General features: G+C 47.7%; 1 protein-coding gene across 1 annotated transcript in view; it reads left to right on the plus strand.

The window, feature by feature from the left end:
* The first annotated feature begins 1983 nt into the window (after positions 1-1983).
* The window catches only part of OC90 (otoconin 90), a 35061-nt gene continuing 12042 nt past the window's right edge, over positions 1984-25002 (plus strand). The window contains exons 1-8 of the mRNA XM_012807001.1: positions 1984-2026; positions 11899-11964; positions 13209-13265; positions 14677-14851; positions 19928-20040; positions 22096-22224; positions 22394-22435; positions 23703-23753. Coding sequence (XP_012662455.1) covers positions 1984-2026; positions 11899-11964; positions 13209-13265; positions 14677-14851; positions 19928-20040; positions 22096-22224; positions 22394-22435; positions 23703-23753 — 676 coding nt within the window. The remainder of the gene's footprint in view (positions 2027-11898; positions 11965-13208; positions 13266-14676; positions 14852-19927; positions 20041-22095; positions 22225-22393; positions 22436-23702; positions 23754-25002) is intronic.

Below are 25002 nucleotides of genomic sequence, written 5' to 3' on the forward strand. Positions count from 1 at the left end.
AGAGCTCCCCGGTCACCCCTCTCTGTAACTTGCTTATAAAAATAAATTAGGGCAGGGCCAAGGTTATGTCTGTAATAAGGTCACTTTTGCTCATTTGTATTCAATAAACGTAGCCAAGGAGGCAGAAGGTGAACCTGACGCTCAGCCCGTCTTACGGGAGCTGCAGGACAACCCAGGGGAAGGTGCCCCAGAAAGAAGAGTCACCAAAGAAAAGGAGCAGAGAGCCACTGCACTGAACTGACCCCCCCTTCACCAAATGGGGGCTTCCACTCAGATCAGGAGCTAGGGACCAGCACGGGGGGCTTCACTGTCACAGCTGCTGGGTGTACAGCCTTTCCCTGCAGGCAGACACTGTGACTGTAATTCCCAGTGTTTCTAAGCAGGCACTGCGTTAAGTGCCTCACGCAGATCACTCACTTCAGTCATAGCACTGGATGGGAGTCAGGAGACCCGGCAAGTGGGACATTTTTACCAAAATTTTTACGGTCTTTGAGCTTCAGTGATCTCATCTGCAAAATGAGGGTTTGGATTAGGTGATTCCAGTGCCCCGGCCTGCCACCAAGTTCAGGCATGTCCTGGCATTCCCTCATGATGTGATGGTAACTAAAAAAAAATCCTGACACAGTGTCAGGTAGTGACTAAATTGTCCAAGGTCACATTGGCCTTAGTCATGTGGATGTGACCACAAAGGGGTCTCTGGATTCCTCTGAAGTAAAACCTACTCGTCAATGCCGTTGCCAGGGAATACCAATTTTCATCTGGAGACTCCATTTCTCACCCTTAATTTCAATCTGGTTTCATGACCTGAGAAGGAATCATGCACCAGACTGATAACAACCCTGAAAAGGACAGGCTCTGAAGTTGAGCCCTGGCTGCATTCCGGCCTCCACTTGCCCTCTTGCTGAGCACCTTTGTGCAGTGCCCAACATGTGCAACCCTACCCAGCAGTCCCATGTGTGCCACTGGGTAGCATGGACCACGTTGTGTTATCATTCATACTTTGCCCTAAAAACACATTCTAAGGCAGAATATGCACAAGTCAACCAACCATATTTCATTCTCCCGGGAGTTATATTCCCAGGGAGCTAAAAGTATTTCAAAAATCTCCCTGGTCTTTTTTTTTTTCCTATTTAATATATGATTGACTGGCTTGAGTCTAGTGAGTACCTGTTGAAATTAAATATTTGCTGATTTGAGCATAGGGCTGCTACAATTGCAATAGCAGGGTAACTGGACTTTGCCGTCTCACCCTGTCCCCCCAGAGCATCCCCTGAGGCAAATCTATTGACCCCTAGACCTGCAACAAAGTATTCAAAATTCTCAAAAGCCAAGGCAGGGAAGATGGAGACGCGGCAGGAAAAGCTTTGTTTGCTGGCAGACAGCACCACCCTGTGGTTGCTGATTGTATTCATAGAACAGGAGATGTTGGTACAAAAAAGTTCAAAGCCCGTTTGGAATGCTGGTGCCTGGTCATGTACAGGTTATTTAAAATTCAATTAACGAAAGTTAAACTATAGCACTTCTTAAATCGCCTTCCTGCCCCATCAGTCTGCAAACAACTCGCAGGTAAGCAGTATGTCTTCCTCGCTTTGCATTCCTGGATCCTGAGTCTTTGATGCCTGACACAAGACAGGTCAGGAATAAATGACCATAGAACAAATGAGTAAACAAATGAGACCACAGCTGTGTCTTCAAGGAGATCGTGGTCACACTTCCATTTCACAGATGGATAAACTAAGTCTCAAAGAGCGAATGTGATCTCATTAATGCCAGTGTGATCTTGTTAATTAGTGGCACAGCTAAGATAGAAACCTTTCTGGAATTTTCTCTTTTTGCCACATGTCCTATGGGACCAAGGAGGGACAAAGCTTGTGCGAGCCCTTTCATGGGGTTTGTGAAAACCCACTGACCACGTTCTGTGCTGGATTGTCTCCCAGGAGTCGGGTCCAGTTACTGCCTGAGCCCGTCCCTTGCTCTCCTGCCATGATCTTGCTGCTCTTGAGCGTGCTGGTGGTGCCCTGTGCTGGTGAGTAATGGTATTTTACACTGTATTTCTGGCCTGGCATAGAGTTACATCACATGAGCACTGAGAGTTATTGTCAAATTGCATCTGATTTGCTTATTAGTGCTTATTAGAACCATCACCCATTAGGGAGGGGGGTAAAAACTGCAGGTTGGAGTCAAAAGGATGTCTGAGCACCCTGCGCAGTATCTGCAAGTGTGGGTGAGAGGTGGCATAGAGAGTGGAGTGCAACAAAAAGCAAGGTGGCCCCTCTTCACATGGGAGCACGTCTTCGCCCCCCTTTCTCATGGGTGCTTCCTGCATTTCGCTGGTCTCCTTGGAGAACTCCGCCCTCTTGGTACGCAGCAGCATCCAGTGAAAAGGGCAGACACCTCCATCCCCACATTCTAAAATGAGTCCTGTCCCTCCCCCAAACCTAACTACATGGCTGTGAGCTCCTTGGCAGCAGCCAGGGGGAGTAATTTCAAGTTCACCTGGAGTCCTAGCTAGGAATCGGAGCCTTCTGCCCTGGCCCGATTTCCTGTCTTCTGTGCATATTCAGGCTGTCAACACCCAAACTCACGCCTTTCCTCCCTCTCACGGACAGGGCACACAGTAACGACATACTCCCTGATCAGGCACTTCATCCTTCCTTTCTCATATTCAGGTAAACTCTGGACCAACACACTCACCCTCCCTCTCTGATGTCCCCTTGCAAACAGCAGTGATGAAAGTGAGGCAATGTGAACCCACAGATATTTGTTGATTATCTTGCCTATGACCCACGTTAATGGACAATTCAGAAGGTATGCATGTGACCCAGAGGCTTGCAAGTTAAAAATCAGTGTAAGCATTTGACATGAGACTTCATGAGAGAGACTTCAAGTGTCAGACTCCAAACCCCGTCTCAGTCCTTCCCTCTAACACACGGTGGACCAGCCAGTGCTGCTGGGCCTCTATTGATGCTTTACTTCTGCACATGAGTGTGTGTGTGTGTGTGTTTTTCTGATTAAAGCATTCGTGTTATGACCTGGGGCCCCATTGCCAGAGCAACTGGGGCTAGCGTGTCAGCAACTTAGCCTCCACCGAGACTTCAAGTCATCCTGATAAGATTCCAGCTACGATCTTAAAGTGCCTCACTGTGGGTGACCAAAGCATGAAATACTCTATAGAAATTAGTCTCCCATTTTTTCTTTTAAATGAGATTTTCCTCTTTCAAAACAACAAATTTCTCTCTGGTAAAACTGTTCCTTTACATCCCCCCACACGAACTTCCACGTGTCTTTTGAATTTTTTTATTTTTCTATAAAATTGAGACCACTAAACAGTTTTTCCCTGTTTTTCTTGCTTTATTTCTTTTTCCTCTTTTAGTGTTTGGCTATCACATTGTGATAATGAAAATGATAATGATATCCTCTACGATTATAAATTGTTACAAACATTTTTGGTATGCCCAGAGAGATTTTATTTTCAAACATATATAACTGACATTTAAAAAATTATAGTCATTGACACTGTAGGTGGAAGCCTGTGGTGGATGGAACATTCCGTACCTACAGCTCCAATTTGCAGGGGTGAGTGTGTGACTACCACCAAGATAAGACTGTCTGCCCAACAAGTTCACCAATTCTGGGTCCAGACATTGTTGGGAGGAAGGTTCATTTTAGAGGTTTCTGCCTCAAAGAAATAGGAGTGGTGAGTGAGTTTTGGTTTTGCAAGAAACAGATGCCAAGACCACATTAAGTGTGCTAAGATTTCATGAAAGGAAACATCTATGAGAAAAAAATGGGTTGGCAACTAGGAAAGGCCGGGAGACCCTCCAGCAGTTCTGCAGATGGGCAGAGGGAAGCTGGACATGTGCTACACTACAGGTGGGTCTAGTGGAAGGTAGACAAGGCCCCATCCAGGAGGAGTTCGTCAGAGGACCCTGCGCCCCCTATGAACCCTGCCCTCTATAGGGTACCCACCTGTACTGGCTCATTGGTAGGGACCACCATGGGGCTGGGCAGGGGTGTGGCCCCTGTGCAAATGCTGCTGTGAACTTCAGGGCCTAGCCTGGCCCTCCCTCAGTTACACTCCCTGCTCTGCAGCCCTGCCAGGTGCCTTCGCACGGCTGTCCCTGAGCCTGATTTTAGGACAGTGCTCTGTACTTGTTGATAACAGGGAGGGTCTTTGTGCACAAGGTCTCTCCAGATGTTTCCCCATCTCTGAAGCAGGATGAGGAGCAGCCTCACATTTGCTCCCTCTCGCAGCTGGGGTGGGGGTGCCGCCTTTCTTCTGCCCCTGTCTCAGAGCTGGCGAGTGGCTTCTAGGGCAGGAGTCAGCGGGGCATGCTGGTCAAATTTGTGTCAGGAGAGAGGGATCCCTTGGACCTTTCACCTAAAGTGAATGGTCCCTTTGTCTGGGAGCTCTGCAGTGGAGCTTGTTCCATCACACAGCCACGTGCTGGCCCCTGTGGCCACTGTCCTTTGCTTGTTCATTCCCCTCTGTGACTTCAAGTAAGGAGGTGGGCATTCCCGGTTTGTCTTGTGTGTGGAATACATAATGCTGTGAAATCTCATCCTAAATCACTAATAGAACTTACCATTCTGCTATCTAAAGATGCTATCCTTTACCTTTGCTTTAAGTTTCCTAGACCAGGATTCTGTGATTCTAGCAGGGCATCCAGCCCTCATGGGCCCCCAGATGGTACGTTCAACTACAGCATGTCCAACCCTTCATTAAACAGACATTGACTGAAGTTGTGTTCTCTCTCGTATACACATAAAGTAAATATATCCATGGAATATTTATGAAATACATCATGGGGCTTACCTTCAGTGAGTCCCTGGTTTAGTGGGAGAAACAGTGGTGTAAATACATCATGCAACATGGGGTGACAAGTGCAACGGAAGTAGGGTGTTGCTGACATTATGCAAGCACAGGGTAGCAACCCTACCCAGCCCAAGTTAAGGGTCACTTAGGGGTTCTTGAACTTCTAGTGGAAACATAGAATGTTGATAAAAGTTAGTAATGCAAGGGAACAGACACAGGGAGGGCACTCCATGCCCAGGACAGAGCACAAGCAGAATAGGATGGTGGCGTGAAGTATTTTTTTCAGCATCGCAGGAGCATGAAGTTCAAGGTAGAGGATGATTTCAGCAGAGGCGGCAGGAGCCAGAAGGAGAGCTGTATGCGCCTTATGTGCTGTACAGCCTCAAGGAGAGCTGTATGTGCCTTATGTGCCGGCTCAAAGAAGCTAGAGCTTCATGCATGAGCCTCAGTCTCATCATCCACAAAATGGTAAGGACAACAAGTGCTGCACAGCCCTGGGGGAGGGTCAGTGGAGGCCATGTATGCAGAATACAGCCCCAGCTCTGCTCGTGGAGCCGGACCGCTGCTTGTCACCTTCCCACACGAACGACAAATTTACTGAGTCAGAAGCTCTGTTATTCTGGTAAATTTTATCTTTGCATTGACTTTCCATCTCGCTTTCCCCACCACACTGCCAGACTTTGTGAGTGAACTAATTCAGTCCTTTGGGATTAAGGGTTTAGAATCCAGGGTGACTTTCCTACTTGCTAATGAAAATGTGTGGGCGGTGATATCCTGGAAGTAAGTGGGAGTACCCTGAAGCAAGCATGCCTGATTAGCACCTATCAGTAGTAAGATCCTCTCCCACTGTCCAGAATAGGAAGTTAATTACCTTTGTTGCACAAAGAAATTCAAGTGAAGTGATTATCAAGGAGCAGACAATAGTTTACAATCGCTGCACAAGTGGGCAGCAGGTACTCTGAATGGTTGGCCGTTGTGCTGATGACTTTCCCAGGCAATTATGCCAAATGTAAAATGTGCCAAGGCAATTACACGGGCTCTGTGACAGGGCGCAAATGGAACGGAATCCGCCAGTCGGGTCTGCGTCTTGCAGGCCCCAGTCCCCTCAGACCTACAGTTCTCAGGCAGAAGGAAATTCCCTCTCCATGGAAACCGTGGGAGGGAGAACCTGGCAGAGAAGACCCCTGGCTGGCGCTGAGCCCAGAGAACTGCACAGCCACAACCCTGCACAGCCCTGCCGCTCTGAGCTAGATGGAGCACTGCCCCCCAACCCTACTGCACACACCCCGGCACTATCCTTTCCTTTAGCCCTCAAACCAGAGTCAGCCTGTTTTGTTTAGTCTACATACTATTTCATTTCAAGTATGGGAAGATTTTCCCCCCAAATTTATATTTCTGTCAAATTCTGAAAAGTTTAAATTATGGGACACTTTTCCCCAACTCTTGGGGCTGAGTTCTTCCCCTCTCACTCGGACCTTGGTCTCTCTAGTTTTACACAGTCCCCACATTCTGTTTCTTCCCCACCCTGGGCTCACGCCTCTCATTTACCTTTTCTATGTGTCCCTTGGGGAGATGTGGATTTGGAGTCCTGAGTCTTAAGTCTGACACCATTTTCTCTGGACAAGTACAGTCAGCCCAGGCACTCTGGGCTCTGGGCATCCCGTCTCAGCCATCACAAGTCAGAGTTTCCTTTAATCCACTCAACAAGTACTGGTTGAATTTCTAGGTGTACCAAGTGAGGGACCGGGCCTTGGAACTAAGCAATTCCTGTCCTCAAGAGGTTCAGTGTCTTATGAGAATCACTGTGGAAGCACTGCAGTAGAGGCGACCAGCCCAGGTTCCCCCCAAAGTCAGAGGAAGGCATGGGGAAAGACTTCCATATGGTGTTGTTCAAAGAAAGCCTTCCATGGTGTTGGCAGGGCTCAGCCTGGCGGAGTCATGGTCACAGTGTTCAGCAGAGGCCACAGCCTGTGCAAAGGCCCAGGACCCAGGGCACATGCAGAGGCTGAAAGCCATGCAGGATGGCTGGAGTGCAGAGGGGACGTGGTCCCAGCTGTGCCAACCCACTGTGCCCCCCAATACACTGCACAACTTCACACCACTATGTCTTTACTGTTGCCTCTCCCCTCCCTTTCTGCCTGAAGAACTCTTGTCCCCAGGGACTCTGAGGCTTCTCTGGATACAACTTTGACCACACTCTGCCCGTTGGCTATGTATGGGCATCAGTAGTTATCATCAAAGGAATGGACTTGTGGCCTCATCCTTTGATCTAGAAATGCCCGGTGTGACTCTTTAGGCCCCTCTCCATCCTGTTTTATAGTTGAGAACTCAGAGGTCTAGACAGTCTGCACCTTCCCAAGGCCACAGAGCAGAACAAGCTAGAAATGAGGACCAGGGCTTGGGCTGGGCAACTGCATGCCCAGGAGGGCTGAGACACAGTCCACAGGAGGGACACTGCAACTCCCAGCAAACCACCTCCCCTAAGGGTCTGACCGTAAAGTCCTGGCTCTGCAGTTCTGAGGCACCACAGGTGCGTAGGTGGGAGCCTGCCCTTCCACCTGCTAAAGATGTCTGTGTCCCCTAGATAATTCCATGGTGATAATGATGAGCTTGATGATAACTGTAAGATCCAAGCAATGCTATCCATGTGTGAGTACAGAGGGGAAAGGGGCAGTGAGTAGATATTGATAATAGTAGTAACAAATAACTTCTGTAACTTCTGTAGCGTTGACTTCTGTGCTGGCTGACGTCATTTCTTTCCGTCTTCACAACACTGCCTTGGTGGATGTGATCAGCTGTTTCAGGCCTAATTTCTCTGGTACAACTCCATTGTGCCAAACCTTTGTGACTCACTACAGACCTCCAGCTCCTTAGTGAATGAACATGAAGGCCACCAGGGAGGCAGCCAGCCAAGTGACCGAGTGACTGAGTCTGGAAACAGACTCAGTGCACCCACTTATCTGCCTGAAGATCTCCCGAATTCAAAACCTGCATGCTTAACGTTTCACTGTGGATAAGCACAGATCAGAGGGCTGTGTCTGAGGCGCATGAATCCACAACAGTTGTTTAGAAGCATCTTAATGGGGAAGGGATGTCGGTCTCACAGCCATGACATTGAACTTTTGCTGTTCTCACCTTTCCCCATTTATTCTCTGTAGATGTAACATTTGCCTGGATTAAACTGTCTCTTCATCCTCTCAGCACATTGATAGTATTTTGTAAATACTATCAGTTAATAGCCCGGCCTCTGTGGGGGCTGATGACCTTTGCCATAGACCTATTTAGCTACCATAACCTTTTTCACAGCTCCTGTCCCCAAGTTATCAATTGGAGGTTTCATTTGCAGCATGAGCTCAAGCCTAACCACTTCATGAGCATTTATCTGCCCATGCGGCCTTGTGACATGGTGGTGACATATCGGAGTTCACCATGTCTGCTGCTGCCATCTGTGGAAGGCTGTGATGTGGGTTGATTTGCACTATTTTCATCAGTGTGCATATACTGATGTGTCATTAGCATTTTATGTCACACTATCTCACGTCCACATGATTCAAATTCACATAAAACAAGACTGCATTCTAAGGGCCTTTGAACTCACAGGCCTGACCTAAAACCTTACCTTGTGCCCACTGTGTCACCCCAGCAAATCACTGAAGTCCCAAATCCTCAGTTTTCTGTGGGTAGAATAAAAATAATCAGCCTCACCTCACTGGATCACTATATGGGCTCTGGAGGCAAAGGGGACCGCAGAGCAAAAGCTTAAGGCCCTGGGAGGAGCTGGCTGTGGCAGCACAGGGAGGCCAGCAGGAGGAGGGGACAGGAGCTGGAAGCCCCAAAGACTTCACCAAGGGAACCTATGGAGGGTTCAAAACAGGCATAGTGAGGGTGGAGTTGTAGGCATGCACTGTGCATGAGGACTCACTCACCACGGGCAGGCAACTGTCTGAAATCCCTTCTGTACCTAGTCATCTTCAGTAACCTAAGCTTCTTCCTGGGACCTGGACACACAGGCCTCACTAAGGGAGGCCCAAGGATGTCCTCACACCTTACTGAAGACACCTCTCCCCATAGGATTCTGGGAGGCTGCAGGATGTAGAAATAGACCCTGGAAGGAGGCAGAAGGCCAGGTGAGCACCACACCCTCCCTCCTCCAGGCCAGCAGCGAGACTCTGGGCACCTTGCTTGTTCTCACTGAGCATCACTTTGATCCTCTGTAAAATGGAAACGATTGTATCTGCCTGGCAAGGTGCTTACAGACATAAGACGACACAGGTGTCTGTCATACTTCACACAAGTCCTGGCTCATGGAAGATCTCAATAAGGTCTTTTACACTGAATGAAACAAACAAACAAACAAAAATCAGAGCTTAAAGGGCCCTAAAGATAGCCCTATCCAGGTTCCACTCTAGAGATGAGAATGTTGTAGGATTAAACTTGAAAGCAGAGTGGGAAGTGGTATCTGGGAGTTCTCACTCCAAAAGTACTACTATTTTTATCCTTTCTCTCACTATGCCACTATGCTGTTCCTGGTAGCCCTCACACTTGTCCCTGCATACAGCTCTATTTCCTCTTTTATGCTTTTTTAAATAAATATAAATAGTTTTTAATTAATTTAAATAAATGTCCTTCACTCATATAACTCCTGCTTACTCTTTAGATTAGCTCAAAAACACCCCCCCCAATTATTCCATAGCTAACGATACCTTCTTTCAGCCAAACTTGGGCATTTATATATATCATGGCACAGAGGTAAAAGTATGGGGTTGGCACCAAACAAATGTGGATTCTCATCCCAGCTCGGTAACTTCTTGGTTTTGTGACCAGGAACAAAGTTCTCCCAGATGAAACAGACCTTTTAATTGGTAAGTAGAGGACAGGCTGGTGGTTCACACCTGTAATCCTAGCACTCTGGGAGGCCAAGGTAGGTGGATTGCTTGAGCTCATGAGTTTGAGACCAGCCTAAGAAAGAATGAGACCTCTTCTCTAAAAATAGCTGGGTGTTGTGTTGGGCACCTGTAGCCCCAGCTACTTGGGAGGCTGAGGCAAGAGGATCACTTGAGCCCAAGAGTTTGAGGTTGCTGTGAGCTATGATCCCACAGTACTCTACCCAGGGTGACAAAGTGAGACTCTGTGCCAAAAAAAAAAAAAAGATAAATAAATCAAATTATTTTTTAATAAAACAAACAAGTGAGTTGACTTAAATACATATAAGTATACAAATGTGTATACATATGTGTATGTATGTATATGTATATATATAGAGAGAATCTATATGTATACATTTTGGGTTACCGTGTGTATATACTATATGTGTGTGTACAGAGAACCAAAAAATGTATATAAATTTTAAGAAAGGAAAATACTGTATTAAAATTGTAATACTCAATATATACCAATAACAAAAGATGAATACAAGTCACATTTGAGCACCTCTTGTAATTGTAGAAATCAGACATGACTTGAGGGGTTACAATTTTAATATAGATTTTTCCTTTCTTAAAATGTGTATTCTTTTTGTTGGCATTCTTTGTGTCTATTTTTGTGTACGTATGTGTGTATGCATATATGTGTGTATATATGCATGTGTATATATATGTGTGTATATATATGTATACAGAGAGAGAGAGAGAATAGTAGAGTCAACCTGCCGGGGATGGGCGCTTGAGGAACCTTGCAGGGATGGTGTATTAACAGTTCCAGGCCTGGTCCTGGTCCTGGTCCTGTTCCTTGCAAGAACAAGAAGCATCATTGCTTCCACCATCACCATTCCTCTCCACTAGGAAGGACTTTCAGCCAGATTCGTTGACTTCCTCAGGAAGCCTTTCTGGAAAGCCCAAGGAGAGTGAACTGTACCAGAAGAAAGGACAAGTGGCAGCTCCGAATGTCATAAGATAACGAGAGATAAGGCTCAGACAGACAGTCATTGCACGATCAGGACCTCTCACCTTGCCCCAGATTCTTTCTTTCCGAGCTGGTGGTTCTTAACTGGGGTGCTTTAGTGCACACACACACACACACACACACACACATCCTCACCAGCACTGCTGGGTGTGTGTATAATGGGGGAGTTAGTTGTTGCTACTGGCATCTAGTGGGCAGAGGCCAGGGCTGCTACAAATCCTACAGTGCACAGGACAATCCCCAACAAAAGAACATTTTCCAGCCCTGTATGTCAATAATGTGAGGCTGAGAGACCTGCCCTAAGCCAAAACAGGCCAGGCCAGGCACCATCTGGGGCCAGCACCCTCAACACATTTAATCTACTGCTTCTGTGAACCTGACCCTTTGTGACTGTCAGATTGATGGGGCTCCAAATAGTGTCAAACCGACAAGGCTGACTACATAACTGTCACTCAATGAAGAAAGACAAAACTCTTTTGACAATTTCCAACTCCCTACAAGCTTTATATCATTGGGAAAAGGGAAATGTGAGCACAGACAGGTCTGTAAGCGCTCTGAGCCTTTAGGGAGCACATCTATGGCCAAACTGGAATTACAACTCCATCTACCTGCCCCCACTGCACAGGCTGCATCTGCAGGCCCCCCACCATGATGAAGGCTGGTTAAAGGTAATGGCAGTTTGGGGGTACTAGCAGTGTTCCACTCTCTATCATCTTTTCACCTCCAAGCAGTATTTCTCAAGGTGAGTTTTCTAGACCACCAGCTTCAACTTGAGTGAGAGCACAGGAATCAGAATCGTTTGTGGAGCCCACATCCCGAGTTATTTTGATATTAATAGTCTGGGGAAATCCTAACTCCAGATCACAAACCCCTTGAGAGTTGGCATCCTTCCCTTGCCCTTTCCACCAGTGCTTCACCTCAAAAAACTCTAAAACAAACGTACAATCTAAATAATGCTTCAGATGCAAGAATGCCATTGTCAAGGCCACCAGTGTAAACACCAGGGCTACTCCAGCCACCTTTTTTATTTCTTCAGGAGCTGCCACATAGATCTGGCACATAGCAGGTTCTAGAAAGATATGCATGGAATTGAACTGACATGCATCCCCTCCCGGCTTCCATCCTGCAAGTGGGTAGGGGCAGTTTTTGTGCTGACCCTGCTGTTTCTTCCTTCTTTTTAGGGGGTCACACTCTGGACACCCCACACTTTCCACAGGAGCTGCCTCCAGAACTCTCAAAAAACATCAGTAAGTATTCTTTGAACTTTTCCTAGGATCTGGGAAGAAAGTTAGTTACATATTGGCAGAGAAAACAATCCCAGAGCCACTCATTTCTGTGGCATTTGTAAGCAAAGCGATTCAAGCAGAACTCAAAAGTATCTTCCCAGCAGACTCCCCTGGTGTCTTACCCAGGTCACCCTAAAGGGGAAACCAGTAGAAGGCAGGAAATAGGCCAATCATAAGGGTTATGCTGCTAATCTTAGCTTCAAATTCAGCTCTGACCTTCCCAGGAGGTAAGACAAAGAGGTAACACATACACGATGTGTTGCTTGCTCTGGTTGTAAGAAAGGAGGATCTGTATTTGTGTTTTGGAGAAGAGAAGGATTTCCTGGTAATGGATAGTAAAGATTGCTCAGGTGGGTCCTTGTACAGGTATGGCTGAAGAACACAACGCACAGGGACTTAGCTGGCGATGTCAGCCCTGAGTCAATGGCTCATTTCCAACCACTCAGAGAAGTGAGTTAAGTCAACCACATCATTAATACACAAACCCATGTAAGCAGCAAAGTGACTCATCCCACACAGATCCAGATGACTAGTGCCTCTCTCCAAATGGCAAAACTCCCATAGGATGTGGGGCCCACCAGGAGGCCACCTTAAAGTAGCCATTTAGACTTACAGACCACCCTGGCACTTAGTAGGATCTAAGGAAGGAAACACTGTGTGCCAGCAGCCCACGGCAGCCCTTCCTCGTCTGCCAGAGACATGTCAGAGCAGCCTACATAGCAGTCCCTGGGGAGCCTGGGTAACAGTCCCAGGGAGTGGGATTCATACAGGCAAGGCACAGCATTGGCCCTGGCTTGGACCTTCATTCTCCATAGGAAACAGTGTCTCTAATAATGACTTCATAGATTCCATTTCTAGGACCCAGTAGGGACACAAACATTTATAAGACTCATCCAGTGAGCAAGGCCCCAAATGATGACGTCCCCACAGGCATTTATAGTTCATCCACAATTCCCAGTCCAGAGATACACCACCATTACAAGGGTAATTTTTATAATCGAGCAATGTTGCCCAGTAACACAATTCACGTTTCATCTTTATTGAGTTTCCATGGTAACCTGTGTTACTAGAAAGTTAGCCCAAGGTCAAGTTTGTCCTTAGAAAAGGAAGAAACGTTTATGAACACCTTACCCAGAGGGTGAGCAGGGAGGGAGGAAAGGGAAAAAACAAGATTCCTTCATTCATTTTCCCTTTCTTCTACTTAGATATCACATTCTTCAATGGGATGTTTAAAAATGGGGAAAATGTAGCCGAAATTTTTGGTAAGTTAAATCTGAAATTATTTTTATCCGTCAAGTGCCATGGCATAGAGTATGTGTGAGAAAACTAAGAGAATTACCAGGGCCTTGGTCTCTACCCTCCCCGCCAGCTCCCAACTTTGACCCAGGTGACAAAGACAACTTGCATTGCAGGGCGGGTCACTTTCAGAGTTGCCACCTGCCTTCCTATTCCTTACTTCATTAGTCCTGATGATAAATGAGGGACTAGCACCCTCATCTTACAGGTAGGGAAACTCAGCCTAACAGTGCAGCTGTCCTGAAAATTTTTTAGTAAAAATACATCTTTCCATAAACACACAAAACACCCCTTAGGGTGGCTTTCTCAATCAGCATAGACTCGTGTTTTCGTTCTCTGATTAGGACTTGTGGGAAGAAAACATGGAAATAAACTTTCTTGCCAATTCTGTTTGCTGTGGACTTTGGGGAAAATCCTTATCCCCGACTGATGCCTCGAACATGTCTCTGACCTTCAGTTTCTCTACTGTGAAATATAAAGCTAGCTGTTTCCTATGAAATGGCGATGACCATATAGCATCTGCCCTGCAGGGTTAATACGAGGTCTGTGGGATAAGGGACAAAGTGAATGCTTTGCAACACAGTGCACACTCTGCCAGCCTTAACTCTTGTGCCATTGACAGCACCCAGCTCAGCTTCTGCTTGCTCAACAGTTGTGGCCTTTATACCCCTTTGCTTCCTACAGTGGCTTATAGTTCCATAGTGCCAGCACTGCATCATCTGGGCTCCATTCAGCAGACTCACAGTGACTCAGATAATAGTGGTCTGACATCATCAGGACTGGTCCAGCAGCTCAACCTGGGTACCAGAGACCCAGAGGGGGGCCTTGCTCCCCTGCAACTCCAAGCATAGTGGCTTTTCAACTTCAGGCTTGGAACCTCATGACTGCATGTGGTTGCTGCAGCTCCAGCCAGCTGATCCTTATCCACATTCAAGGAAGGAGATAGGTGTAGAGCGAAGAGATCTTACATGCCTTTATTCTTTATTAGAAAAGAAATGTTTCCCATGAGTCTCTAAAAGACTTCCTCTTAAGACTTTTCAGCCAGATCTGGGTTACATGCTCAGCTGTAGACCAATCACTATTTTGGAAGCATGGGATTACCATGAACAGCTGAGAATGATCATGAAACAACCTCAGGGACTTAGGGAAAAGGTCCACTTTCCTCGAGAACTTTTCAGTTTTATTAATAAGAAAGAAGGGTTAAATGGCTCTTAGTTGGGCAAGCAACAGAAACAATGGTTTAGAACCTGCTTCCTTTCAATTATCTAGAACAGTCCTGAGCACACAGCAAGTGCTTACTGGGCTGACGAGGTGCCATCAGCCTGTAGCTCCCTTCTGGACTCCAGTTCCCAGTGCCCACGGTCCCCTCCCCCACAGACTGTCTGGGCGCCCACTTCACCTGGCTGCAGGCCGTCTTCACCAACTTCCCCATGCTGCTCCACTTTGTGAATGGTATGAAGTGCGTGGCTGGTATCTGCCCCCGGGACTTTGAAGACTATGGCTGCGCCTGCAGGTTCGAGATGGAAGGACTGCCCGTGGATGAACCTGACAGGTGAGCGAGATCCAAGGTGGGCAAGACCGAAAGGGGAGCTCAGGGGAGGCCTGGTTTGCTACCCTGGGTGGAGCACACGCATGGGAAGAGTCTGGACTTGGGACTAGGAGAGGTCTTAGTTCCACTGTCTACCAGCTGGACTGGTCTCCTCATCTCTACGTGGCACTGTAGTCTCTGGTCGGCTCTCGTTCTGGGGAGTTATTAAGATCTTGTGTTATGTCCAATACACAAATCTTCATTTCAGTGCTTCTCAAGTTCAGGTCCACCACACCAGGGATACATGATAAAACAGATTCCTGAGACCCATCCCAGATGTATTGACTCATAGCACCTTCAGGCAGGACCTAGAAGTCTGAATTTTAAAGGAGCTCCCCAGGTAACTCTTTCGGAGAATAAAATTTGAGAATTATTTTTTCATTTGGCTCAGTCCTGGCTGTAAAGAGTAAAGCAACTATCAAGGTTTATGTTTTGTTGTCAACAAACATGCACCGAATGCCAATAATATATTAACACTCTGCTTAAAATGAAGAGAGTCTTATTCTTTCTTTAAAGAGGTAAATGTCTAGCAGGAAATACAGAAAAACTGTAAGAGGCTATTAAGATGTGCTCCCTCCCTGTGTACGGGGGAAGTGCAAATTAAACAAGTGACCAACTTTTACCCATCAGAAGCATTAAGCATTAGCAAGGATATGGCAAGCAAGGACTGGGCAACAGGAGGGACATTTGGGACGTTTACCAATTGGCATTATTTTGTACTGTGAAAGTGTTAAGGCATATTACTCTGAAATCCTAATTCTCTGTCCCTTATTCACTCTGTGATCTTAAGCAATTCACTTAACTTCTTTGTACTGCAGTTCCTTCCCTGTAAGATGGATGCAATGATAATCCCCTCAGAGAATTATTATCTAGGATTAGATGACTAAATTTGGATTAAAGCGATTGGAGCTCTGCCTGGCCTACTGTGTTTCCCCAAAAATAAGACACTGTCTTATATTTATTTTTTCTCAAGAAGACACACTAGGACTTATTTTCAGGGGATGTCTTCCTCTTCACGCCAAAATACATGGCTAGGTCTTATTATCAGGGTAGGGCTTATATTTAACAAATGCATAGAAATCCTGCTAGGGCTTACTTTTTGGGTAGGTTTTATTTTCAGGGAAACACAGTAGTAAGTACTTAAGAGCAATAGTGATTGGTAGGGGAAGTAACAGTAGTAATAGGGCAGCAGTACCAGTAACAGCAGGGCTATAACAGTAGTAGTAATAGTAACAATAGTAACTATTTTACTAGGAAAACAGCAGTAGTAATAACAGTACCTGTAGCCATATTAACGTGTAGCAGCATTGGCAAGAGTAATCACGTGGAAGTGGGAATTTGAACCCAGGTCTCTACTCCATCAACCATGTCCCCACCATACTGGTATTACACCTGGTCCCAAGTCCATTGTGTGGAGTGTGTGCTGTCCTCTCCCCAACTCACGGGAGGCAGGGAAGGAGCCCCCTTTTGATACTGGTGGACAGCTTCTATTTGCCCTGGCATTTCCTCTCTAGGACTCCCTCCTTGGATGTCTTGACTCACAGGCCCCAGGATGACTTCTGGGCCCTCCCCCGAGAGCCTGTGCACGTCTTTCTTGCTGTGTCCCCAGGGTCTTCTTGATCCACTCAGCGTCCTCTGAGGAGGGTCTTTTCACCGTTCCTTTCAGTGTGGACTACAGTACCTGGCACAGAGTCGGTGCTAAACAAATTCAAAAGATATATCTCTGATGGACAAGGAATAATGACTTTGGAATTAAACAACAAATCTGTCCCACCTCCCCACCCGCAAAGGAGGGTGTAAATGATTCTGGACCAAAAGAACAGTTTTCCATCCTAGGGGCCGTGAGCACGCTGACTCCAGAGCTCGCTGGGGTTCAGAAAGGAGAGGTGCTTTTGTACGGCACTTGGGGCCAGGGCCATCTGGGAACCACGTTCTCCTTCCAGGTCTTCCCTTTGTACTTCCTTTCGTTATTAAAATACCTTGTAAATCTAGAAGCCAAGGAAATGAAGCAGCAACTTATCACTGTCGTCAACCCCAAAGGAGTAATCAGAGCACCAATGTCTTCAATTGGCAGAATGGGGGATCACACTGAATTTCAATTACTTTAAGCGTTTCAGTTGATGGGGTGATTTCCAAACTCCTGGAGGACAGGTTACTTCTAATTTGAACTTGCACGCCAGATCCCCCAAAATAATTGCTGCCATGTGCTGAAAATCTATGATGTTATAGGGTCTTTATTGATATTTACATAAATCAAAAAAAAATCTTATGAATGAGGTAGTGTGAAAAATTCAGTAGCTGGTCCCAGGTCGTCTGTACACTGGTCTGTACTGACCTCCTGTCTGCAAGGGTTACCTGACCTCCCAGGTTCAGTGTCATCTTGCTCGGTGACCTACTTTGACCCAGGGCAAGTTACAGAGCCTGTGTGCTCACAGTAACAACCACACTTGCTGCATGGGTCCATGCGACACTGAGTTAATACTCATAAAGCACTTAGAGCAGAGGCTGGGACACGGTAAGCACTCAGCAAATACTAGCTGCTGTGACAAAAGTAATACTAATATTTATCGGGGTTTTGTTGTTATTGAGACAGTCTCGCTCTGTCACCCTCAGTAGAGTGCTGTGGTGTCATAGCTCACAGCAACCTCCAACTCTTGGGCTCAAGCTGTTCTCTTGCCTCAACTTCCCAAGTAGCTGGTACTATAGGCACCTGCCACAACGCCTGGCAATTTTTAGAGACAAGGTATCGCTCTTGCTTGGGATGGTCTCGAACCTCTGAGCTCAGGCAATCCACCTGCCTCGGCCTCCCAGAGTGCTAGGATTACAGGAGTGAGTCATGGCGCCTGGCCCTCTAATATTTATCTTTATTCCTCCTGAGGAAGAGGAGTTGTCCAATTTCTGCAGCTCCTTTGCTGGCCCATTTCAGGTTCCACTGTGCCTTGCAGTCCCCATTTTAGAGTCCTGGGCTCCTGCTTTGTCCCCAGAGCATAGATTATACAGACAGGCACCCCTAGCTTCTAGCCCAAATTACCCTGGGAAAGGTGGTATTTAAATCAAGCCTTGGGAGCCTGACTGCCAGACCTTGTACCCCAGCTCTACCCCTGAGTAGCTGTGAAGGCTTCAGACAAGCTGCCTGACTCTCTGATATGGCTTCCTGATCTCTAAAATTAGGGTAACACCTCCTCACCCATAGGCTTCGGATGTGTATTAAATGTGAATCCTTAGAACATTCCCTGGAGTGAAGCTCAAAAGTCTGAACTATTATAAGTGAACATCTCCAAGACTCAGTTTCCTTGATTGGAAATGGGAATGAATAAAATTGCTTTGAAAAGAGGTGAGTAATTTGTCAGGGGTGGCAGCTGTGGCTCAAAGGAGTAGGGCGCCAGCCCCATATGCCGGAGGTGGCGGGTTCAAACCCAGCCCCAGCCAAAAACTGTTAAAAAAAAAAAAAAGAGGTGAATAATTTGTCCAAGACATATCACTAGCAGTCGCTGGAGCCAGGGTTCTGATCTGGACCAGGACAGGCCCAGTCTTCACTGTCTCCTGCACACTCAATCCTGAGGCTGAGCTCCAGGGGGCTGGCAGGGGTGATGTAGACCTACCATCTGATGCTTGTGAGGAGGATGGGGGGGTCCCAACCCTTCCCTCTATCACACCAGAGAGAGGCTTCCAGCTTGGGGTGTCATCTGAATGTAACCCACATGCCTCCTCCCAGGCCAGGGCCACATTTAATCTGCCACTCCCCTCCCTGGGTTGGTCATGAGATGTTTTGAATTCCGCATGAATCTAGCCAGGACCTGGGAGCCTCAGCACTCTCCTCAAGCTAGCAGAGATCTCCATTTACACGAATGTGGGGTAACGTATGTACATGTCCCCTCTTCACACCTTTGTCCAGCTCTGACTTTGTCTGCGTGTGGGCAGCTGAGCACCTATATTGCCCAACCATTATGCTATGTCTACTCCTTGCCTGAGGCCTGGGGCAGAGTTGGTGTTCCACAGTGAATGGAGTTAGCCCTTCACCCCCACTAACGTGCTAGGTGACCTTGTAGCAGTCACTTCCCTCTCTGGGCCCTGAAGTCCTTGTTTCAACAGGTGTGAGAAGCTGCGTGTTCACACCAAAGTGCTGCCCTTTGTGTTCTTCTTAATAATGTTGCCGGGGGTAAACCAAACTGCTCTGTGCAAAATTCTGGCCGGACTATTAAGGGACTGGGTCCAACCCATGTCTTTATATTTGGTTAATTTCTTCTCCGGCAAAATATGTGGGTTTATCAATCCCCTCTGCCCATAAAGAGCAATCACAGGCACCTGCCATGGATTGGAGAAGAGATAGATTGTTCTGTGACACAGAAGCCATCTGTCCCATCAGCTGCCTTGTGCACCACACGCAGGGGTTCACGCACAGGATGGGGAAGGGGTGACATTCACCACTCTCTTCTTAATGATCTGCATCTTCTTCCCACTGGCTATATCATTGCTGGGGTCTATGACCATGGCCCTGATGATTTACAGGTCAATTTCTTTATGAAGTATTGGCCCTGAACATGTCCTTGGCCTCGTTGTCACTGGCCAGTCCAAGCAAGTGATAAGTTGCTCTGCCCAGCATAAGCACATGGGGTGGGGTAGAGAAGTCAGCCATTGCATGATGAGGCCAGGCAGGGGGACAAGAGAGGATAACAAGAGAGGACCACTGCTGGTTAGGACAGTGGTGAGCCCCACAAAGGACAGTGACAGGGAGCAGGGACCAAGGAGCACCCAAAGATTTAGTGTCCCAATGCAGAGCAGGACATGCCCAGTCCTCACCTTCTGCTGAGCCTTCTTCATGCTAAATCATAAGACTGAGCTCCTTGGGGCTGGGTAGGGACAATGTAGACCTGTCATCTGAAGCTTGCAAGATAGCAGATGGCAAAGTGTGTGTGTGGCGGGGGGGCATGGAGTATTTGAGACAGAACACCACCAGGAACCACCTAGAGACACAGTGTGATCCTGGGCTGCCTGGCCTCCCCTCACCCCTCCCATACTCTCACCTTGTCTCTGCCGTAGCTGTTGCTTCCAGCACCGCAGGTGCTACGAGGAGGCCGCTGACATGGACTGTCTACAGGACCCTGCCAAGCTCAGCACAGGCGTCGACTGTGTCAACAAGAAGATCACATGCGGTGAGCATCTCCAGGCTTCCCCTGGGGCTGGGCCAAGACACGACAGGGCAGGGATATAGACCTGGTCCATCCACATCATCATCGCCACTGGCAACATCTCTGTCTGCACTTAGAGCCCCATGAGGGCTGGATCCCGGGTTCTGTACCTTGCATGGAGTATATGTACCATAAATGTTTTTGAATTGAAATGATGGTCAATCAGCAGGTTATTTGACTTCTAATTTTATAATTGTTGCAGCCCCGAGAGCTTAAGAAGACTCACTAGTTTGCTGCTTATGCACTGTGTGACATTGGGGCAATTACTTAATATCTCTGCACCTTAAGATGGGGAGGAGAAACTACTTCAGAGATTTGCTGTGAAAATTAAATGAAACAGGGTGGCCCCTGTGGCTCAAAGGGGTAGGGCGCTGGCACCATGTGCCAGAGGTGGTGGGTTCAAACCCAGCCCCGGCCAAAAACTGCAAAAAAAAAAAAAAAAAGAAAGAAAAAAATGAATGAAACAATGCCTGTGGCGTGGTTAGTGCAGTGGCTGATACGTGTTAGGAACTCAGAGATAAAGGGCTGGGGAGCTGGAAGCAGCAGTGGGGGGTTAGGCTTGTGGTGGTTGTCATCTATAGGAATTAGAGACACGTAGGTTCAAATCTCAGTTCTACATCTAATTCCATGTGTGACTCCATGAGTTTTATTTCATGTCTCTGGCAATCCGGCAGACGTGGAATAAGGGCCTGGAGGGCAGAGGGAACACAGCCCGTTGGGTGTATGTTAGTTCCATCCTCTCTGTGTGCTCCCATGTACTACAGTGACTCAGATCTTCCTAATCGCCCTAATAGATGGGGCCGTTTCTTGTCGCAATTTTCAGGCAAGAAAAGGAGAGCACAGAGAACTTAAATAGCTCAGCCAAAGTCATAGATTTGTGAAAGGGAGAGTCAGGATTTGAACCCAGGTCCAAGTGACTCTCGGGTCCAGCTAACATGGACTAGCCAGAGGATAGAGCATCAGAGAAGGACGGATGGGAAGACCCGATGTGAACCACTCAGAGAGTTACACAGTGAACATGGAAGACGTGATCCATTCATTTTTTTCAGCAGATAAGGAGTGAGCACTTACACCGTGCAGAGCAATGGTCTCAGTGCTGGGGGCAACCAGACCTTCCAGAATGTCCTCACAATAGCAGACACTGAAGTATCCAAAGCAAATTGCATAGAAAGAGCACTGGAAAAAATAAATGAAGGAAAAGACACAGGGAGGGTTGGGGTGGGGGTTCCTGTTTAAGCAGGAAGGTCACAAAAAGCCTCCCTGAGACAATGAGAGTCGATTAAGGACTTAAAGAAGGGGCTTGAAGTGATCCTATGGAGAGGAGCTACATGGGGACAAGAGCCACGTAGGGATGGGAGCCACGTAGGGGAGGAGCCACATGGAGAGAGGAGCCACATAGGAGAGGAGCCACATGCAGACAGAAGCTGCAGACACAATGGGCCCTTTGGCACCTAGTGTGTTTGAGACACAGTGGGGCAGTGAGAAAGGAATAGGATGGGGAGGGTGTGGAAGAGGATGGGACCTGGGAGGGACAGGGGACCTGCCATGTGACATTTGCTGGGCTGCAGTGAGACTTGTACTCTGAGATGGGAGGACAGTGGAGCATTCTCAACAGAATATGGACATGGTTTGACCTGACTTTGAAAAGTTGTTCTGCCCTTGAGGGACTGGGCAGCAGGGAGGAGCAGGGAGACTGGCTAGGAGGCCATGACTGTAACCCAGCAGGAGACGGGGGCTCGGCCAAGGATGGGAGGGTGGAGACGAGGACATGTGGGCAGGCTCTGTGTCACAAGTAGAGCCGACTGGGTCACTTGGAGAACTGGGCGTGAGTGTGACAGAAGAGGAGCGGACACAGCCCCAGTTTGGGTCCACTCAACTGAAGAGATGGAGCTGGGCTGAGTGAGGCTGAGAGGCTGCAATAGGAGCGGGCTTTTGACAGGCTCTCCGGCCTAGGACTTTCTTACCTGTTGGGATTCCAAGTGAGATCTTTCCAGCCTTCTCTGCCTTTGCGCTGTGCAGAGTCTAAGGATCCTTGTGAGCACCTGCTGTGCACCTGTGACAAGGCGGCCATCGAGTGTTTGGCTCCGACCAGCATCAACTCTTCCCTGAACCTTCTGGACAGCTCCTTCTGCCTGACTCAGGCTCCAGGTAGGAAGACCCGGGCCAGCGTCAGCAGAACGGTGAGACCTAGTGCTCGGGGTGATCTGGGCAGGAGCTGGTTTAGAGTCTATCATGGCTTCAGATGCCGAATCCAGCATCTTCAAACATCGCCCCATTCCACTGCCCTAAACAGACTTTCCAATGCATTTTCTTTTAGAGGCAACCAGCAGGGAAGAGCTGATGACACTTCTGCCAAGAGGTAAGACCTCCCAGGAAAACTGGCTCCTACTTGGACCACAGGGCTCAAATGGTGACCAGGGCTGGAGGGTGAACTTCCTCCACCTGGGCTGCCTCCCAGAGCTAAAAGGACACACTCCTGCCTCCCCTGCCTGGGAGATGCAATTACTTCTGATAAACCCAATTCAAACACCCAACAGCAAATGGCCTCACAGCAAACTCAGCCTCTTGCTACATGGACAGGTGTCCATTTAATCCAGTGAGAGTGTAGACTCCAAGTTTTTTCTCTCTTTTTTCACTCCACAGTCAGATCCTTGTATGCAGTGTGACAGGAGGAGGACCTTGTGCTCAGATGGATCGAGGCCCCTCCCTGCTGACTGAACCCCTGGCTGCCTCTTTCCCTCCCCTTGCCCCTCCTCCACCCATTCTCCAGAGCCTGCTGCTAACAGAGCAGCCTGGGTCCATGTGGACACTCTGTGAAGGGAAGCCTGTTTTCCATGTGTCTCTTTTCAGGACAGGGTAGGCACCTAGTAACTGTTCACTTAACTAAGCAAGTGATGCTTCTTACTCTAAAATGTGGACCTTAGAAAAAAATGGGAGGCTTATGCCTGCCATTCCTTGTTCCCCAAAGTTTCCACGATCTCTCAGTCCCAAGACCTTTGGGCATCTGGAATGGGAAAGCGAAGGTGAGCCTCAGCAGAGCATCTCTCCTGGGCTGGGGTCTCTGCCCGAGGAGTGATAGTTAAAGAGGAAGCTAGTGTGTTTGTACATGCATGTGTGGTACACACGAGTGTGCATGGGTGCGTGCATAGGGGTGTGTGTGAGCATGAGTGTGTGTGTGTGAGCATGAGTGTGTGTGTGCACGAGTGTGTGTGTGAGCATGAGTGTGTGTGGGTATGTGTACACATGGTATACCCCAAGGTATCTTGTCAGTGCACTGCTCTTTTTTTCTTTGCCACCCAACCTCCCTTTTGAACAGAGGTCTTCTTAAGTTGGGACACCTTCGGGGTGTACAACTCCTTCATTGGCATCCCCCTGTGTCCAGTAGAGTCACTTTCTCCCCAGCACCCAGCAGTGGCTGTGCTCTCCCCTGAGCTGGGAACTTGCAGGGAAGCCCATGTTCTTGGAGGCGTAAGACAGGATGGACAGCTCTTGTGGGCACTCTTTCCCAGTCTGCTTCTTCCCTTGGTCCAGCAGTCCCCAGGCTGTTTGTCTTTGAGACCCTGGGCTGGTCTTGACACCGTGTGGCATCAGCCATTGCAAGTAATGACTCTGATCTCTTTTTCCAGTGGTTCCTGGGGAGCCCACAGAAACCAGCCTGACAGCCCTCTCAGGAGAAGGTGAGCTGAAGAGGGCTGGGGTGCAGTCCAAATGCCCACATCCTGATGGTGGCATTTGCCAACAAGCTGGCATGTAGCTCCCCTAAAGTGTGCCCTGCTGGCTCTGTTACAGAGCTGCTTCAAGTGTATTCCAGAGCTGCCCCTAGTTCTTCCCAACCCCCCAGTCTCTTCTCTACCTCCTCAGCTTTCTCTCATACTCCTGTTCCCACCCTCTGGAATTTCCAGATAAAAAGCAGGCTACCTATCCATTAAAGTTGAATTTCAGATGAACAGCAAATATTTTTTGGTACAAGTATGTCCTAAATATTGCATGCAGGACCCTTAGAGCACTCTGCAAGCCACCTCCCCAGAAGTTTGTTTCCTTTCCTTGCTGCTGCTGCTGTTGGAAGCAGAGGCCCGAGGTACTACTTATTCCTGGCTGGCCTCCACGTGGCCAAGGGCATCTCACTCCCAACAGTCCCAGATGCCCAGGCCTTGGGAACCAGATCCAGAGAGAAGAGAAAAGGTCACCTCCCCCCAAAGAAAGTTCCTCCATAATTGCCTGCCCAAGCAGGGACCATTCCCAGCATGATTGACAGTGCCAACTTACATTCTATTTTGGGCAAATTGTTGGCTTGGGAATATACAGTGAGCTTTGTGACCCCATTAGACAGTCATGAAATGAACCTAAGTTGGTAAATTCTCCAAAATTTGAGTTCTTAAACTTTACCTGCCATCACTTGGCAGCATGAAGAAAGGATAGTATTTATCCCTGGGAACAAGGCGGGAATCAGGGTCCTTGAGGAGTCTAGAGTCTAACTGGAGACAGAGGGGATGGACACCCCCCCACACACATACAACGCACCAACACACATCCATGACTTGGGCAGTGCAGACAAGTGAAAAAACCTGTGAAAAGAGATGATTACATCTATTTTTTAGGGTGGCATAGTGATTAAATGAGAGAGAGCATGGGGAGATTCTGGACCAGCATCTTCTCCCCAAAATTCAGATGTGACTATAAAAACAGCACACATCATCAAATCCTACGCAGAAAATGGACAACTTGCTTAACAATCTCATCTCATGCTAGTACAAGCTTATGGAATGATAGCTATAAAATTCATTTTAAGATAGTTGATTGAGACTCAGCGATAAGTTGTTTAAGACTCAGAGCTGAGCAGAGGGCTGGGGCTGGAAGCCTCTGACACTTCCATTCTCACTTCTACTTTTTTTTTTTTTTTTTTTTGAGATAGAGTCTTACTTTGTT

This window comes from Otolemur garnettii, unplaced genomic scaffold, assembly GCF_000181295.1.
Source record: "Otolemur garnettii isolate 467f Iridium unplaced genomic scaffold, OtoGar3 scaffold00062, whole genome shotgun sequence".
Taxonomy (NCBI): domain Eukaryota; kingdom Metazoa; phylum Chordata; class Mammalia; order Primates; family Galagidae; genus Otolemur; species Otolemur garnettii.